The 20,493-nt window shown below is 43.7% G+C and overlaps 1 protein-coding gene across 1 annotated transcript in view; it reads left to right on the top strand.

Moving 5' to 3' along the window:
- The window catches only part of adamts3 (ADAM metallopeptidase with thrombospondin type 1 motif, 3), a gene marked incomplete at its 3' end in the record, with an annotated part of 93,645 nt that overhangs the window by 3,900 nt on the left and 69,252 nt on the right, over positions 1 to 20,493 (top strand). Inside the window, exon 4 of the mRNA XM_079753189.1 lies at positions 12,917 to 13,073. Coding sequence (XP_079609315.1) covers positions 12,917 to 13,073 — 157 coding nt within the window. The remainder of the gene's footprint in view (positions 1 to 12,916; positions 13,074 to 20,493) is intronic.

Below are 20,493 nucleotides of genomic sequence, written 5' to 3'. Positions count from 1 at the left end.
AGTGTGTGTTTGTGTGTCGTGTGTGTGTGTGTGTGTGTGTGCATGTGCGTGCGTGCATTTGTGTGTGCATGGCAGTGTTTGTGTGTGTGCTACGTGTGATACGACAACATGGTGTGAAAGAGAGTAATTCCGCAGGTTTCTCAGGATCTCAGATAAACACAACCCAGAAGTCTCAAGGCAAAGCACATTCTGTTTGGGGTGTTTGTATTTCATTTGTGTGCGTGCGTGCGTGCGAGCATCCGAGTGCGTGCGTGCTTACAATGAAAGTGTAGCAAATGTTGCCCATGCTGTGGAAAGCAGGGGAGTACTGGGGGCCAGTGCACAGCGCCTGGGACAGACACCAGAAGGTGCTAGGAGTGGAGTTACGCAGGTTTTCCTGCTTTGCTTCAGATATATATATTAATGTATAAGTTAAATGATGGAGGTTTCAGAAGTGGATTTTACCAAGTGTGTTTCTACATTGGTTTGTCCTGAAACCTTTACAGTCACTTTGTCTAAGGTTGTTGGTGTCAGGTGACAGATGTTCTAGTTTATAGCCACCTGCTACAGGAGAAGTTAACTTTTTAGCCCTGGCGGATTTTCAGTTTGCTGTTAGCCATGGAGGGATGCCGACAATTATTATTACAGTTATTGGTTCCCCTTCTGGATCCAAGATTAATGGTCGGACGTATCACGTTTGTTATGGTTCCGCCCGGTCAGGTGGTTTTCAGTACATGACTATTCCATGTTACGGACATCTACTGATCCCGCCCCCAGCAACATGATACGAAATTCATGAAATAGATTTAAAGCGAACCTAAAGGAAACCCAGATTTCAGTTTGTCTCCGGTCAGACTATAGATGTTAATCTAGCGTCTGATTTGTGAGACTATAACCTTTAGGCATCATGGTCAGCTCTACTCCTCAGATGTGACGTACAGATGTCTTAGTCATCTTGCCGCTAACGAAATATAAATATTCATATTCAAAAAATGAAAGTTTACCCTTTACTTGGAGGAAGTGACTTCCAAAGAACAATTGCTTATAAGAAGTGATGAGATACTGAGCCAACCACAGCCGACTAACCTTTTTAACCAAGATTTATGTAACTTTTGACGGCATTACTGTTCCTCAACATCTGTGAAATAGTCATTCCTCTGACCCCCGAGAGGTGGCATGGCCCATTTTAAAGTGCCCCAGTCGGTGCTAAACATGCTGGGAAGTTATATTACCTGTTTATTTACATTTCCCATTTTCCAGGGCATTTTCTTTTTACATAGGAATGTGCAATAGGGCTTAATATTTTGACATAAATCACAGTTATCTATATATTGTACACTATTTCAATTTACTACCCTTGCAAAGTCCTATCAACAAGAACCATTCCAAATGGAAATAAACATATTTTTCAATATAAAATGCTTTATATTATGTGGTGTGTGTTTGTGTGTGTGCGTGCGTACCTTGCCTCAAAAAAAAGACAAAACATTGTTGTTTCCAACTTCACTGTCGTTTGATATTATTATTACGTTTAGGGCATTAAGTCAAATTAAGTCTTGTCAAAGCATGTCTTGTTAATATAAACTTGACCTCGTACACAAACAACGTTGCTCTCTGCTGTGCTAAACCTGCTGCGATAAACCTTTCAGGAGCCAATTAGAGTGCAGCGCACGTCCTTTAAAATGTATGTACAGCACATGTGTATAGGGTGGACTATGAAAGCACTGCAGTTTTAGTGGCTCGAGGGCAGAATAAAAACAAAGCGCGGCCAGTATACGATGTGCTCTAGTTTAGAGTGATGAATGGAGCTCTCGTCGGATTGTCCACAAACAGACTGCAGACCAAACAAGTGATTGCGTGTGTGACACATAGCGCTGATGGATGTAGGATATTACTTGACTGTCAAAGACGCCATTTGATGTGCTCTTCCGCCGCGACTACATCCAGGCTAGTGTGTCAATGTTGTTTGCGCATGATGTACACCCAATCTTCCGAGCTTCTTCAATCTCACTTTCCTGTCTGAACTTGTGTCAAGCTCAATTTTTACCCACATATTTGAAACATAAAATTATTAGTCAGGCCCCTTTTGGCAAGCCTTTCAGTTGGGCTTGTCTGAAGCTTTAAACAAACTATTCACCTGTGTCATTCTTGCTAATGCTAAAGGTATTTAATGAAAACCATCCGTCATGTCAGCCTCTTCACAGCACATTTCCACTTGTTCTTCCCCTGGCTATTCTATTATTCATACATAATAAATGTAATAACTTGAGTTGATGGAAACAACATGCCCTATTAATTAGCAGAAGCACTTGCCCCTCAACAATGTGCGTTATTACGCACCCGAGGACTAGCCAAACTCTTATCAAACTAATGAGCTATCGATTTTTTTGTGTTTTGCATTTTCAAGAAACAGAACTTAGTCCAAAGCTAAACCAAGTATATTTGACTCCATTATGTTTTGTTCCAGTATGCGTACAACTGCCTACAGGTCTAGTTCAACTTTGTAAATACCAATGTAAATGGATGTAAATTAGAATGACCAAGGAAAGATCAACTGCGTTTTAATCCAAGGATGTCCTGTGTACAGTGTTTCACCGTGTTGTAACCGTGTCCAAGGCAGTGCTGGTTCTGCTTGAAATCTGAATTTAAATGGGGGCGGGGTTGGGGGTTGTAGGCTAAATAAAAAGCATGAAGTGCTACATAACAGATCAAAAGCCAACCCAGAGTTACTGACGAAAAGGCCTGACATCGAGGAACCAGGGGTCTTTGATCTCAAGTGCTATCCCATGCCTCTCGCTAGGTGTGTGTTTTACTGAATCTTAATTATAGCCAGCCTGGTGTCTGGAACTGTTTACTGCAAGCAGGCAGGGCCTTTTTGCCACTGTGCTTATGAAGCAGATACTTCCTCCTCTCTGGTGTATACAGCAATGAAGGAGTGAAGGGAGGCTGATCTGTCCTGACCTGTATGAAAGACTTCAGACTTCATGTCGCATGTATGTGGGAGGCATGTGAAAATCTGGGGGAGTACAGGGATGACTAAACTCAATAGGGAGAGGAGTTTCTCGATAAATGTGATGGAAACCGACAGAGTTCTGGACTACGTTACTATCTTTATGCTTAAAGGCCTGAAATGCAAGTTTCACCCCTCCTGATGTATCGAGGGGTTGCAACGTTTTAAAACGGTTTGAAATGCCGAGCAAGTTGCCTCAGCCAGACTACAACCGCATCAGTCACACTTCCTGTCACCCATAACTTCCCATAACAAGACTTAATCCATGCATCGGAGGTCTGTCACTGTGTGACCTGCAAGGCTTTATTGTATACAAAAGGAGGCCTTTGTGGTTGGATGGAAGCACCATGGCAGCAGTGGTCAACGGAAGGTATTGTCTGGGGGTGAGCCGACTCCTTTTGAGCTGGCAGAACCCATTACCATGGTCAAGATGCTCACAGCCCTATCTTAAAAGCAATGTTGCGTTTTATTATTTCTTTAGAGTCTTTTTTTGGCTCAACCTCAAAAAGAATGATTCTGGAAAAAGGGGAGCCTTCTGTGCTTTCGGATGCTTTTTGAACCAGTTTCCAGGGTACAGCCCTGGCGGCTCCAAAACATTTGACAATCAAATGTGTTGCTGTTGCAGTGAGAATAACAGAGAAGAGACAGAATGCAGGAGTCTATGGTATGACTTGTCCGTCACTCTTCCCAACCACTGTGACCTGGTGAGATAGATATCCTATCCGTTTATTGACGTATATTTGTAACAAATTGTTGTAATTGTTAAAATAAAAAACGGCAGAAACAATAAATGCCTTACAATTTTGTTTTGTTTTGACAAAATGATACAAACTCTATGATTTTGCGGCGACTGTGATAACTGTTGTACACATTTCGTTGTCATTTGCTAACCTTTAGGCCTATTTTGAATTCACTAAACTGCCAAATGGTATTCTACATTTAAAGTTTTTGATTTCTCCCACTCAAAGCATGCCTGCTATTCCAGGCAAATTTTCTTTACGGTGCCTTTTCAAACACCTTTTCTTTCGGGTTTGACATAGCTTTTGGGAATAATATAGGTTCCACTGAGGCATCTTTTGCCTTTACCGGGATGTAATGATAGTGCTTGATGCCTCGAAGACACCTGGTCTGCATGGAGATGTGGAGCGGTGCCGCTGGCTTTATGAGTATAGTGTGTTCTCCTCAGCGATGTTGAAGCTGGTTTCATCTTTTTGTCAGAAATTTCTCAAACTAGCAAAAAAACCAGACCAAATCAGAGCCAAAATCAAATGACTTTAAGGCTTAGGTCTAATTTGATATTCTCTCTCTCTCTCTCTCTCTCTCTCTCTCTCTCGCTCTCACCATCAATCTCTTTCTCTCTCCCTGTTTCTCTTAACACCTCTGACCTCCTCACTCCTACAGTGTGTTCTGCCTGAGCTCCTCCCGGGTGATCTGATATAACACAGCGTAAGTCTGGGCTTGAAGTCCCACCTCTCCTCATCCCGGTGCAACCCGAGGGCTGCCATGTCGTTGAACTCCATGGCTTACAAATCACATCGTCATCCAGACGGTTCCGTTTCAATATAATAAATCTCTGTATTATCACAAGATATAACCAAAGCTTTTGGTCAAAGGTTACATGATCTCCACTCACCAGAGACATGCAAACCTTTGGCTCTCTTCCCTAAACGTCAAATCAACAGAAATCAAATTGATTCGTAAGCTGCTTACACGTAACAAAACCAAAAAAAGAAACGATAAAAAAGAGGACCCAGTTTCCTGGTCCGAAACCCATAAGCCCTTTTAGCCCATCCCACTATGGTCTGTTTATCAAATCCAGACTCTCACCAAGTCTCTGCTCTCCCCTCGGAGGCACTCTTCAGATGGAAATGTGACCTGTAACGGAGGTGGCCCTGCTTAATACATTCATACGCGGTGCCAGCCAGGGTGCAGCTGTCTGCCGGGTGTATATCTGCAGAGCATAATAGTGATTCTCTCGTAAGGTCCTAGTAGTCGCCACGAGGGTCACCTCATTTGTTTCCTTAAAAATAGAGTAAGACAGAAAAAAGAAAAACTCCCATGTTCCTGTGGTCCCTGTGTTTGTGTGTGTGTGTGTGTGTGTGTGTGCTTGTGTCTGTGTGTGTGTGTGTCTGTGTGTGTGTGTGTCTGTGTGTGTGTGTGTGTCTGTGTGTGTGTGTGTGTGTGTGTCTGTGTGTGCGTGTGTCTGTGTGTGTCTGTGTGTTTGTGTGTTTGTGTGTGTGTGTCTGTGTGCGTGTGTCTGTGTGTTCGTGTGTGTGTGTGTGTGTGTGTGTGTGTTCGTGTGTGTGTGTGTGTGTCTGTGTGTGTGTGTGTGTGTGTTTGTGTGTGTGTGTTTTCTCTCGATTATTCCTTCTATGTATGATTGGCAGCCCTGACACCCATGCAGACATTTCAGCGGGTGATGGAGTGACATGCAACGCACCACCAGCGGGGCGGCCTACGAACCGTCTGGCTTGTGTTCCGCTTCCTACCTCAGCAGGGGCATGGTAAAACACGGCGGCCCTTCCATCTGTGTGTCATGTTGCGTAATCAACCCTGCCAGGCACAAAAGAGGGGGGAATTGGGGGGAGCTGGGGGAAGGTGGCGGTTCAGTATCTGTGGTATGAGTGAAATGTAAACACATGGCCTTGTGTGTAATGCATCAAAGTATCAGCTGGCAAATTCTTGGTCAGCAGCGGTTTTTCCGCTATTGTCAATCCAGTGTGGGTGTCTTCTCGCTCCGAGCAGCAGATACTAATATTATTCTGAGCTTTATGAGCAGAAAAAAGCGAAACAACTGAGAAATGCTCCAAGATTTTTTTTGGGGGGGGGGGCGTTTGGTTGAAAGCCTCACTGGATCTCTTCACTGGATATGCTTCACTGGATCTCAATTATGTACACAAAAAGATAAACGGGGCTGGATATGCACCGCTTTTGAACTATACATCGAACTGCAGTGAGAAAAAAGGGGCAAAGAAAATATCCCTTTTGATTAGAAGTGAGAAAGTGAGTCTGTTCATCCTTTCAGTGAACTGTACTCGGCTCAGGCACAAGAGTCGTATTCACACGCAGTTGACTTAACCACGGCGCGGCCTAGAGTTGCCTGTTGCCGAGGCTTGACCAATAGCTGTTTGGATATAGGGTTTGAGGTGCAGGAGGGGAGGCACTCACGGGATATGCCAGGGTTTTCTTTATACTTCTTCTTCCTAAGTCTTTTCCTCTCGGCAGCATAGGGCCCTTTTAACAACCACGGGCTGATATTTGTGTATTAAACATTTTGAATCGTGACCTATATAAACCTAAGAGGAGGCCACACTGCTGCTGTCCTTACAGTCAGACATTCAGAGCCTTTGACCAGCCCCGGGTTTTATATAGAGCAGAATGCAGACAGCTCACCACCACCTTCTCAAAGTACAAGTTTAAATGGTAAATGTTTGCTCTGCAGGACATGTTGGAAACGCATTGAAGCGACCCTAACCCTTTTCATCCTCCGACCTCCCCCGTATCTCAGGATATAACCCCACCAGTAATATATATATAAACACATGCTTACATATATACTGCCTTACAGAAGTTAGCAAAGAATGTCTTTCAGACATTCTTAGCATCAACATTGTTGCAGTAATATTGTAATATTTGAGAAAGTTGCCATAGTTGGTCTGTTCCATGAACAAGAGACCATGAATGGGGAAGATACATTGAGTTAAATTCATGGAACTCTTCAATCAATATAATGGAGGAGAACGCATCCAATCCGGTCTGGAATTGTTGTTCCAAATAGAAGATTTGGCCCATGCATTTTTTATGTATCAATGTCACGTTTTCCTTTTATTTCCGTTATCTTTCTCAAAAATACCCGGTTTCCACACGTGGACCTTTCATATCTCGTCCTTTGACAATTTTCATCCTCTAATGGGTTCTTTCAAGAGTGAGGGATGAAACTCGCAGGTAAGGATGACGAAGGTTTGCACATTTTTGTACACATTTTTGAAAGCAAACACACCTTTGAACAACACCGTGGGTGAAAGGTGGCTGTGTCCTGACTCAATCCAGCCTTTTTTTTTTCCTCACTCCCCAGTCGCAGTGCCTTCTACTTCAATTTTTTTCTCTCTCTCGCTAAGGAAAGCACCTTTACACGGGGCTCCTTAAGAAGTTTAGACTGAAAGAGACAGAGTGTTTCTGAAAACCTGGAGGCCTTCAGCTGAATCCCATATGTTTTCTTTGGCACAGTGGCCGCTGTCTGCTTGGCCGTGGCCGATGCTGGGTATATAAACCCAATGGAACACAGGGAGAGTCTTGATCCTGTCTTTCGAGCTTTCTATTTAGGTACCAGAGAGCTAGTGGCACGTCAGACACCTGTCATTGTCTGGTCCGTTCTGCTAAGCTGTCCTATTATCAGCCAGAACCAGACTTCATCTCCCAAAGTGTGCCCGCCTCTTCAGCCAGCCAAGCTCAGAGGGATCCTTGACCATTGCAAGGTTTTGTTTAGTTACGTTTCTGATAAGTTTCCATTTAATCGCCTCACAATTTTTCGGTGAAATTGCAGAACATAAAGGATACTATGTGTTCTGGGTAAATGTGCTATTCAGTTGGACTGTAGTGGTAGTGGGATGTACATGTAGTAACAGCCTTGGTTTTAGCCTTCTAATCTACACTACAACTAGTGTAAGCGTAGTTTATAATAGCTTGAGCACAATCTGGGCACTTACATGAGGATGGCAATGTGGAAATTGTCGCCCAAGCATTTAGCGTCCTTCATTTCCTTTAGCCAATCTTGACTAAGTACTACGGGAACTTTATCAGCAGGGCTCTTGGCCGGTAGTTTTCCATATGGATATTTGGTCTGGTTACCTTTAGATATCGCAGGGAAGAGGATTTTAATTTGATTATCCGTGGCTGATGACATATTCAGTATAAATCATGCCATAATAATAACTGTCTTGCAATAGATTGCAAGACAATCAATAAGTCAATAGTATATCTTAGTTGCATGGCACAGCACAGCATTTCCTTGGGGGTAATATTGAAGGAAAACTGAACAGGTTGTTATTTATAATGAAAGAGACAGGGACAGGAGCACATTAGTTTATTTTGAACTCATATGAGCAATCAGCCTCTTTGCTCAATTATATTCATAATTTATAATATTTATGCATTTATTCTCCCTCCCACAGTCAATTAGTGTGTGTTTGTGTGTATGAGTTTGTGAATAATTAACAAAAATGACATGAAGATTGATGATGATTTCCCCTGCCCTCTTAAGTAAGGATCCTTATATGCCCCAAGCTTTTCTATAAAATGGATCTTCTTCATCTTTGGACTTCCACACGGGTACCAGATTATCTGCTAAATTACTATAGGAGGGGGGTACCTTAAAGAAAGAAATGTGGCCAAATTGTTTATTATATAGTAAATAGGCTGGCATGGATTCTTATATGATCTCTAAATGTAATAAAACCTCCATCACGACAACATTTTGCTCACCTCTCCAAATCCATTATCGTTTAACAGTTGTTGTTTACAGATACTGAAGCTTAGGCTCTGTTCAGCTGCCTCAGCGTTCGAATGACACACACACTCACGCACTCTGCAGGGTGACTCTATAATACCTGATTCCTTGACATGGCGGGCCCGGGTGAGCAGGGGTGTCTGGCAGCTTTGCTTCGGACGGGGCTTTACGCAAGGCGATGGCAGACACGGACCCACCTAATCCCCTGGACTCAGGCTCTGTCACTGAGCCGTCATTTGTGCTTCTCGCACCCCTCACTGGTGTCAGGGGACTCTTTCCCTACCACTATCTAGTCGAGACCATCGAGAGCTCACGGGATGCACAGTGTTTGCGGACCAGTGAAACGTATAGATCTGTGAGTTTTCCGGTTTAGTAATTTCAGCTGAAGGTCAACCTACGCAGTTCAGCGTAGGATGGAGTAGATCCTCGTCGGATCTGTTGGTGCGGAAAGCACAATCGCGATCATCTGTCTTTTTTCCCTGGAGATCTTTTGATTACGTTCCCTCTGGGAACGTGGGTAGGCGAAAGGCAACCCCGCAGGGTGACCTTTTAAGCAGGAGTTGAAGCTCCGCTGATTGTATTCTGGTCGAGAAGATGAAGGTTTGATAAGCGTAATGAGTAGCCAACCATCTCAACGTGATCGATGTCAAAGCGAGTATCATCACAGTTGCACGTAAAGAGGAATCGGACGAATGTATTGCTCAATCCTTCTTTCCTGAAAAAAGAATGTTTTTCCGTCCTTATAGCTGTGTTGCCAACATTTCATTTGAATATTAATACTGCAGTTATGGGTTTCTGTGTGTTTATTGTTCTTTATTAGAAGTTCTTCACATCGGTGCTTGCTTGTGAAGTTAGGTCCCACTGGTACACAGGCATTCGGCATTTGATGCTTCCTTTTTTTTTTTTTTATCCTGACTTTCCAACTTCCCTTTAAAAGCAATGCAAGTAGACTTTGCAGTTGATCTGGGACTGAGAGAGTTGACAATGAGTCAGTGTGTATGGAGTGGTTGCAAAAGGCCCAAATGCCGACTGGGGTTACTGCGTCAACGGTCGATTTTGACAGAGCAACATGTTCTTGGAGCAGACTAGGTAGCGCTTTGTGGCAGAGAAAAACAATAACAGCTTGGTTCTTTGTGACAGTCAGGATATAATTGAAACATTGATTGTACTCTGTGTATTTCATTGCCTTTTGTGTCACTTCACAAGCATATCTGCGTGGATCATCCCGATTCGCTTTTCTTTTTTCCCACTGTCTGCCGAAGGAGACCAGACATATAATGATATTGACAAACATGCTCAATTACCCTCCAATTAGCATTTCTGCTGATATTTTTTGCAGGCGTATTGAAACAAAACACTTTTTTTTTGAAGGCGATGCTTGTTATCGCCTACTTGCTTGGTAGGCGATTATTTTGTAATATTATTAACCCTGTTGCCAACTCAAGTGTGTTTGTCTGTGCGTGTGCAGAAGATCTGTGTGTGAGTGTGTGTTTGTGTGTGTGTGTGTGAGTGTGTGTTTGTGTCTGTGTGTTTGTGTGCTTGTGAATGTCTGCCAGCATGAGCTTATCTCAAGTCTCATCTTGAAAACAATTCAAGCTTATCTAATGCTTCTTTAATCTCTTTGCCTCACGGTCCTACAAACTGTGACTTCAAATCGCAGCGTTCATTAACTGCACAGTACACACCTCTCCGGGTAACTAGAACAAGTGTGTGTGTGTGTGTGTGTGTGTGCAGGTGTGTGTGTCTATTTGATGCTCATAGATTACGAATGTCTTTCTCTAACGAGCTGCTGTTCTCCTACACGACGACCCAATGTCTTTGTTTGCCTCGTTCCCAACAAGCTCTGCAGCCTAGCAGAGACACAACAACACAGTCTCAAGCGGGAGGAATTAAATCCACTCCCTGATGAAGTGGAGCGATATTACACACACATGCAGCGGGCTGTACAGCCAGCGTGGAGCCGCCTACGGAGTAAAGAGTGATACAAACACCCATCCCTGGGGGTGAGGAGTGATCTTCCCGACAGCCTTCTGTTAACATTCATCATGGGCTGTATTATTCCTGACTCCCCCTTTCTTTGATACTATAATTGCAGTCTCTTGAAAAGTCAACAAATGTCCCTGCTGAACTGGCCTCGGGGCAGTGATTTTGTATGGTTAATTTCTTTCTGCTGCACCGTTGTTACAGCCGTCCAAGGTTTAAATGTTGTTTCTGTGACGAGCGACGTAGTAAAGCCGAAGTAATTCCATGGTTGTACCACCGCTTCTGTGACTAGAGACATGGTAATGCTAAGGTAATTCCATGGTTGCAGCGTGGAAAGAAAAGCCACAGAAGGTGAATCAGGGTTGTGGGAGTATTGTCTTAACCGCTGTTTACTTTACATAATTATGTAGAGGGCTTGCTCCTGCAATCCCATTTTACGACCGGGGGGGGGTGGGGGGGTGGGGGGGTGGGTGGGAGAGGCAGGAAGGCCCTAGCCACCCACCGAACATCATTCTCTGAACTCTGTTCTCTCATTAAGCAGCTAAGCTCAAACCACATCATGTAACAATGGAGTGCAACCCACACTTGCTGAAATCTCTTTTCTAAAATTTAAAGTGATTGCCGGTTAAATCACTCTACATTTCTCTTTCGATTTTGCATAATGTGTAATTTAATTATATTTTTTAACGTCAGTTGGTATAGTGCAGCCTATATCTTGAGACTGGAACGTTATCTTTTACCTTTACTGAAGAATAAGGTTCACCCAACAATAAATACTGTAGGAAACACGTCACATTTTTAAGCTATGGAGCAGTATGCTGGTGTGTAGGATGTTTAGTTAACCTAAATGAATTGGATGCACTAAGACAGACTGTGAATATTCACAGCATGATTAGCTGTGAGCCACATATTTTTACCATTTTCCCAAAGACAAGAAACATACCATGACAATATAGAGAATTAGAGGGATTGGAGCCATATGTGAACAATACTTTGCAAACACAATCCCTCCAAATGTGCCAAATGATTTCGGTTTGCGTGCAGAAATGCGCCACAGTGCCCACACAGTGCCATATGCATATATAAATTGTTGTTTAGTAATGACACTTTGACCCTGTGTCCCCGAAGTAATTTCATTCACATGGGCAGCATTACCATAACACATATTGCGGTAACAGGGTGCTTAAATGGCATTGCCAAAGGCCGTGATTGACATGCAGGATTGAATCAAGAACTCTGAATGAGATAGTCGGTTCCCATCTGTCTGGATCCCCAACTGTAATGGCCTGAACCCGAACAAGCTCCCAAACCTAAACCTATCATCTTTAATAGGGGTGGGAAAAATAATCGATTCTTCGATGCATCGCGATTCTCTCTAGAGCGATTCTGTCTGGTTGCAGATAAATTAATAATCGGAATTAAAAAACAACAACATTCTGTCCCCCAGAGATGGATAATTTTAGTGATATTAAAATTATTTAATTTATCTTCAGTGTGTATTGACCAATCTGATTTGTCTTGACACGATTGTGATTCAGCCTACGCATAGCATGCACGCAAACTCACAGCCAGACACAAGAACTTCTTTAATGACATAGAAACGAAAGATTAGAAAGAAAAGAAAACTGAAACCTATTTTTTACATACTTCAATATTGTGTTGTAATGCAAGCTGCATTGATTATTGCATTATCGTATTTGTGACAAAAGCTTTTTCTCTAATAAAATATTAGATTAGATAAGTTAATTCATCTGTTGATGTCTTTAATGATCATCACAAAAGTAGGAAGTGATTAGCAAACTCTGAGTAGCAAACTCAGATGTATACATATATTTTTGAAAATCACGCATGGAAATGTACATTAAAAAAATTGTTACATCGAGATGCATCGATAATCGTTTTAGAATCGAATCGTGAGGTGCCACACACACTTGTTTATTTGTGTGCAAATCAGTCACACTTGAGGTTTACCAGCTTGCTCACTAGCCAGCACCCTATAACCATGGACAGTGCAAATTATATATTTGTAACAATTGTATTGAACTTATAATGTTAATGGTAATGCTGCTATTATTATCTTCATCGATGATGGCACCAATTGCTCTCCCATCCATCCCTGATTTGAGGGGTAGCCTGCCGCTTTGCGACCTCTCAATGACCTCTCAAGGAAAGTTGTTCCTGCTTGCTTGCGTAAGTGGGTGTCATCTAATATGGCCTGTGAAGCCCTTTGTGTGTCTTACTGCATGTGATGAAGGCCTATACCAAAATGGACTTGACGTCCCTGACTGCACCATCTCGGTCATGAAGTTGTGTGTTGTGTGTTCTCTCCGGATGTGTCAGCGCTTGCTGTTCCCCGTCCGGGGCGTCTTCTCTCAGACGAGCTTTCCCTCTTCTTCTTCTTCTTTTCTCTCTGACAAGCCGTCTGTTTGGTGCCGCAGGCGGGGATGATCCGGACCGACTCGGATGAGTACTTCATCGAGCCCTTGGTGCGGGGCGCCCAGGAGCTGGAGGACCACGGCCGGGTCCACGTGGTCTACCGCCGCTCCGCCATGCTTCAGGAGCCCTCGGACACTGCCCTGGACGACCACCAACACGGTAGGCCGCTCACGCATCAGGGTCAAGCAGCGCTCAGACACTTACGGGCCCCAACGCAACAAAAGATTGCAGTAGAATCATGTTCTATTTATTTTCTACATATATTTTTTGCTATGTATATGTATGCAATATATGTAGACAGTGTTGTGCATGAAGGTGCTAAAAGAGCGGCGTTCATTGAAGGTGCTAAAAGAGTTGCGTTCATTGAAGGTGCTAAAAGAGTTGCGTTCATTGTGGTGCTAATAGAGTTGCATTCATTGGAGGTGCTAAAAGAGTTGCGTTCATTGAAGGTGCTAAAAGAGTTGTGTTCATTGAAGGTGCTAAAAGAGTTGTGTTCATTGAACGTGCTAAAAGAGTTGCGTTCATTGCAGGTGCTAAAAGAGTTGCGTTTATTGGAGGTGTTGAAAGAGTTGCGTTCATTGCAGGTGCTAAAAGAGTTGCGTTTATTGGAGGTGCTAAAAGAGTTGCGTTCATTGAAGGTGTTAAAAGAGTTGCGTTCATTGCAGGTGCTAAAAGAGTTGCGTTTATTGGAGGTGCTAAAAGAGTTGCGTTCATTGAAGGTGTTGAAAGAGTTGCGTTCATTGAAGGTGTTAAAAGAGTTGCGTTCATTGAAGGTGCTAAAAGAGTTGCGTTCATTGAAGGTGCTAAAAGAGTTGTGTTCATTGAAGGTGCTAAAAGAGTTGTGTTCATTGAAGGTGCTAAAAGAGTTGCGTTCATTGAAGGTGTTAAAAGAGTTGCGTTCATTGAAGGTGCTAAAAGAGTTGCGTTTATGGGAGGTGGTAAAAGAGTTGTGTTCATTGAAGGTGCTAAAAGAGTTGCGTTCATTGAAGGTGTTTAAAGAGTTGCGTTCATTGAAGGTGCTAAAAGAGTTGCGTTCATTGGAGGTGCTAAAAGAGTTGTTTTCATTGAAGGTGCTAAAAGAGTTGTGTTCATTGAAGGTGCTAAAAGAGTTGCGTTCATTGAAGGTGCTAAAAAAGTTGCGTTCATTGAAGGTGCTAAAAGAGTTGTGTTCATTGAAGGTGGTAAAGAGCGGCGCTCATTGAAGGTGAGGATCTATTTGGGGAACGGTGACCTGAATGTAACCGTCTGCAGCTACTGAACGTGTACGTTAGCATCGTTCACTCTGTCGATAGTGAACGATGCTCACACACTGTTTACCGGCTGCAGCTGAGGATTTAACCTAATCGGCACGCCAGCATGGCTTCTAAAAACAATAACAACAACGTAGTCAACAGAGTTTTATGAACTAACAAGTACAGATTTGAATGGTGAAAAACACACTTTTATATGCAAATTGTGGCCTCTGGGTCTGAGGAAACAAGTCGGAACATCAGCCACATCGGCAACGAATTAAAAAATACATATTGAATTGATTGATGCATCCTACCAGTCTTTGGAAATGTTTGTGACTTAATGACGATTATCACAAGAAGGGTAAGCGTTGAGCCAACAGCCGCAAAGTTCCTCCATCCAAGTCAAACTGAATGCATTTTGTAAAGGACCGGCGGCTGCGGCCAACTTGGTTTTTCACTTTCTGCATAATCTGTATAAATACTCGAAGCTTGGAGTTCTAGCATTGTCCGGTATTACTCATCGTTCAATAGCCCTTTCAAAGTCTGTCCCACGACACTTGAAGCGTTGACAGGCAAGTTGACATGCATAGCAGGCATAGCAGTTCTGTCCTGACTTGACCTGAATGTTGACTGGTAACCAAGTACATGCAGAGCAGAGCTTTTCCATCAAACACAGGAAATGTATTTCGAATCACTCCATGCCCCCTCCGGCCTCCCACTCGTTAGCCACCTTTTAGTCATGCTCAAAGCTTGGTCAAAGAAGGCCTTCCAGGTCAGAAAATACACTTTATCTGCACACTGGAGGTCTTGAATACTTGGAATTGGCAAACATTTTCCAGGAAGAGATCAGTGATTACAAACCCCACAGTGCCAGGGGGGGACCAGAAATAATTTCCTTGCATTTGATTTCTTTTGACTGAGGTGCGAGGCATGTCTAGGCGTCACGGCAATTTAAAGTTATACCTACGTGTTTCTTTATGTTTCTTCATCTGTTTTTTCTTTTTTTCTGAAAACAGCCTTTGACATGGTCGCCAAGTGGGTATCAAAAATATTTTCCCTGCAGTTGATTTCTTTTATTGACTGAGGTGCGAGGCATGTCCAGGCAATTCACAGTTAAACCGACACATTTCTCTGTGTTTATCTTTCTGTGTTTTTCTTCCATGCTCACAACAAGCTCTCCTACGTCACGCACACAATCTTTTGCATAATAACAGTTATTATCTGTATGTTATCCTCTGGGGCTATTAACCTGTAAAGAACGTAGGAGAAACAATTGTATGTCTGGTGTTACTCATATTTTCGTAAAACTACACTCAGACTGCACATTCTCAAAGTGTATTCCTCTCTCGACCAATGAAAATCCCTAACGCAGAGGTCTTCAATGTTTCTCTGGCCAAGGACCTCTTGGCTGATAGTTACACAGTGAAGAGTAACCTTACTACACATTGTATAAAACTGTGTTGCTTATAAAACCGGGCCAATAGTAACGTGTGGTGCAGGCCTATAGCGCCGTGTATTAAGGCAGCACAATGGCTTAGCATTGTATACATAGGTTAGTACAAAGTACATACTTGACTTTTTGGAAGAAATACAAGTTTGGGAGCAAAACAATTAGGGGGGGACCCCCTACAGTAACTCTGCGGACCCCCATGTTGAAGATCAATCAAATCCGCTCGAATTGGAGCGCTATTGTTCCGTGGCGATGGTGCAATGGAATGATGGACGCTGTGTTAGATCCAATCACCCCTGCCAGTGGTTCTGAAGGATTTCACAGGTACAGACACTCTGACAATTGGACTCTGAAAGGTCGCGCTCTTCTTCTATCCCACCTCCGTGACTTTTAATGGTCAGTTCAGCTGGGGGGGATGTGATGTCGTTGGGGGTGGTGGTGATGGTGGTGCTGATGGTGGTGGGGACGTTGGTGGTGGTAGCGATGGAACATTGTGTCCTGAGGAGTGGGACGGGGGTGGGTGACATTGAACCAATCGACAACAAAAAGGGTTTCAGCAGGATTCTTAGGATTCTAAAGGCCCCTGTGGGGAACACAGTATGAAATAAAACAGATCACAGACCTCACACTCTGCCACGTTGGCACACAGACGTTCTTCAGGACAGTCCTAAGAATTGTCTTAAAAACAGAATTTCGCAAAGAGCACCAAGCTTGGTGATTATTTTAAGAGCAGACCCTGAATCCCTTCCAGATGTAAACCCTAATGGCTCCATTTAATAATTCATTAGTCAAGTCCCTGTTAACCTCCTCGATAATTGCACAGTTTTTTTTGAGAGTGCTGCCAGAGGAAACTGTCTGCAGTGCAATTAAACTGCCGGCTAAGATTGTTGGCTTAGGACTTCTCAGAGTTCTCAACAGGTTTATTACAAGCTCAGTGCATTTTAGAGAGTTTTCACCTTGTTCAGAGTACTATCCTTCAGCTTGAGAACTTGTTCTTGAGATGTTGTTATATGAATTATTTTAGCTGAAAATGACTTTTTATTATTATTCACTTTATCAATTCTTTCATCTCTCTGCAGTTATAGTCTCTTTTTTCTTAGTAGAAGTAGAATGAGCCGCTCTTGAGGCATTTTGACGTGTGTTTGGCGTGTTTTACCCAAAAAACAGATGATTACTTTTTTTGTATAAGTATACCCTTGGCTGTCCTTTTGTTAATACAGCAAATTCAATATATCTGATAACCAGGCTACCAAGGGACTTTGATTTCATCTACTCAGAGAGAAAGAGAGAGGCAGAGAGGGCATGAGAGGGAAGGAATGAGAGGAAGAGAGTGAGGGGAGGCAGAGAGGGAAGAAGAGAGTGGGTGGTGGAGGCAGAGATATAGAGAGAGCGTTGGGGAGCGGGGGAGAGCGAGAAGGAGGGATCAAAAGAGAAAATGGAGACAATAGGAAATATACGACAGAGATTGCAATGGCTTTTTCTTCTTGATCAAGCCTCTGAACTCGGGAAGAGGCAGCAGGAGCGTGTGGGTGATTGACGAGCCTTCTGATTGGGTATTTCCTTAGGGAGACGGAGGAGGGTGTAGCCCCCACTGATACGAAGGCAGGGTGTAGCTCCTACTGAGACGGAGGCAGGGTGTAGCTCTTAATAAGACAGAGGGGGATGTAGCTCCTACTGAGACGGAGGAGGGTGTAGCCCCCACTGATACGGAGGCAGGGTGTAGCTCCTACTGAGACGGAGGCAGGGTGTAGCTCTTAATAAGACAGAGGGGGATGTAGCTCCTACTGAGACGGAGGCAGGGTGTAGCTCTTAATAAGACAGAGGGGGATGTAGCTCCTACTGAGACGGAGGAGGGTGTAGCTCCTACTGAGACGGAGGAGGGTGTAGCTCCTACTGAGACGGAGGAGGGTGTAGCTCCTACTGAGACGGAGGAGGGTGTAGCTCTTTATAAGACGGAGGAGGATGTAGCTCCTACTGAGATGGAGGAGGGTGTAGCTCTTTATAAGACGGAGGAGGATGTAGCTCCTACTGAGATGGAGGAGGGTGTAGCTCTTTATAAGACGGAGGCAGGGTATTGCTGCTACTGAGACGGAGGCAGGGTGTAGTTCAGACGGGAGAGAAACCAGCAGGTTCATAGACAGAATGCACAAAAGCAAGCAGACCATGACAATGTAAAACAAAAACCAACTGTTATTAATGAAACAAAGCATGAATAAAGGTTTAATCAGTGACTGACAAAAGGCAGAAAGTTAACCGTCTCAGTTGATGTTTGTCGAGGTTGCCTTGTCTGCATCTCTGTGGGAATGGGGTTTGTTATGGTTGGAGTGAAACAGAGGATTATCCTGCTGTTTGCAGAAAGATATTTCTGATTAAATAACCAGTGCCGGGTTTTACTTAATTCCATGGTGTTATAGTTTAAGCAGGGTTTGAGGGGCAGGCAGACACTCCTTCAAGTCAAACAACCATGGAAATGTTTTTATGTGATAGAAGACCCCAGGAAAAGCAAATATGAGCTTTCTGATTACACCTGTATATGTGCTGATCATCTTTCAGAATAGTGTTTCTCCAGAGGTGTTTTCACAGGGTCAACACGGACCAAAAGAAAGGAAAGATTGAAAGCCCAATGTGGAACTGGGAAATGGTTCACACGGATGATTTATTCCATATAGGTCAGTGATATGGAAGATGAACATTTGTATCGCATCCAATTCTACAGTCAACACTGAAGTGGGAGGTGGAAACAGAAGGAGAAGAAGAAGAAGAAGAGGAAATTCACGTTGCCGTTTTACTTAGTTACTGTATATCAATGTGTTTATTGTCTCCCAGCTATAACCCACAGGCAAACAGACAGACACACACACACACGCACGCACGCACGCATGCACGCACGCACGCACGCACGCACGCACGCACGCACACACACACATACTTAAGCACACACATACACACATACACGCACACACACACACAATACTTGCAATGCCGGGCAGATTAAATAACACCAAGAAGAACAAATTGAATCAGGCCTGGAACTAAGTGATTTATAAAATAAATAATAAACTCAGAGCTCACGATCCAGCAGTTGCCTTGCTGGAACCCAATTTTGTTCTGCTGTCAGTCACCGGCTTTCACCTGTAGGGAAAAAGACCGGCATGGCAGCCGAGAATACAGTATAAATGAGTAAATGACATGTCTTGCCACATTTCATATAATATTATAGGGTTAGATATTGTTACATATTTGTGGGTCGTGGATCTTTATGATTACGTTGTCATGTCAAATAATATGATCTGGGTATCTTCCCTTTTGTTGTCAAAGAGGACAGAGTGCTTACCCTGAATTTTGTCTAATATGATCTCACAAGACCTGACAGAACGAATACGCACAGCACACCACCAGTAGCATTTGGTGGTGTGCTGTGCCACCAAATGCCAATGCAGAACAATAATACTAGAAAGCCAGATATCCTGATCTGACCACATCTAAGTTCTCCTGTGTTTCTTGTGAGTGCTACTCAAGGTGTTTAGCCCAACAATGCCACCCCTGCTTCACCCACAGACAGCGGCAGAATGAAGCATTCAGATCCTGCTCACCGTGTTCCATCTCTGGCTGCGTGTCTTGCGTGTTGAAACCTTGATGGGATTTACCAGGGAGAGTGGGCAGACCTTAACAACATCCCTTCCTTTCATTTGAGGATGGCACTTCAGATAATAGGGGAAGCATATGAATAGGAGTTTGAATGCGGGGCTGTCGCTGAGTTGAGACAAAACAGAAATGTGTTAGCCAGCATGTGGGATTTGAAGACGTCGGAGTCGAGATGTCATGGGAGGGAGTCCATCGTGAGCAGGCAAAGGCTCATGCTGATTCTCTCGTGTGTTTCATTAAGGCTGAGCATGCAGAGCTGTGCACAATTAAATTTCACACACACACACACACACACACACACAAGCACATGCACACAGACACGCTCGCACACACACACACACACACAATCGAGCGCAAACACAAACTCATTAATCAGTACTGTTATGTCAACCAACTGCACATTTTCCTCATTGCTTTCAAGCAATGGACAATTTTTGTCCCATCAGAGTCCTAGTTATATCTTTGTGGGTGCTTTTCTGTGTGTGTGTGTTTGTGTGTGTGTGTGTGTGTGTGTGTGTGTGTGTGTGTGCGTGTGTGCGTGTGTGTGTGTGTGTGTGTGTGTGTGTGTGTGTGTATGTGTGTGCCCGCTAAACCAAGCACACAGACACACAATGAGTCTATCCGTCTGACTGATTTTGCTGTCATATGCTGACGAAATGGGAGTTTACAACGAATAGCAAATCTCCCGTTTTTGCCTGCTTTTGCCCACTGTAGCGCGCACACACACACACACACACACACACACACACAAACACACAAACACACACACACACACACACACCATCCACAGGGGCAGAGGTGACTTTTTCAAGAGCTGCATTGTAGCGCGGCTTAGGAAAACAAGCTGGGCTGCCAGGTTGAGCTTGTGTTTCCACACACAGACAGAGTATAGGAGAGAGAGAATGCGAGGGAGTGTGAGGAAATGTGAGAGAATGAGAGAGAGAATGGAAGATTTAGAGAGAGAAAGAGAGAGAGAAGGAGAAAATACCAAATGGTGAGGGAAAACTGTGATTTATATTTGTCACACAGATGTGCAGAGTTTGGCCGCCCGCACATGGAGGAATTTGGTGGAGAAGCTGGCGGAGAATTAAAAACATTCAACAGAGGGGAGAGAACAATGGAAATAGCCCTCTGATGTGTAATCCTACTCAAAGGTGCATGTGCAAATCTCCTCCACCAGGGGAAGGGAGGGAGTTAGGAGCCGTTGATTAAGCCCTCAGTGTAATCGGGCCTAAACCACACGCCATACATT

The sequence above is a fragment of the Pollachius pollachius genome, assembly GCF_949987615.1.
Source record: "Pollachius pollachius genome assembly, chromosome: 1".
Classification (NCBI taxonomy): Eukaryota; Metazoa; Chordata; class Actinopteri; order Gadiformes; family Gadidae; genus Pollachius; species Pollachius pollachius.
This window is presented reverse-complemented; position numbering and strand designations above follow the sequence as displayed.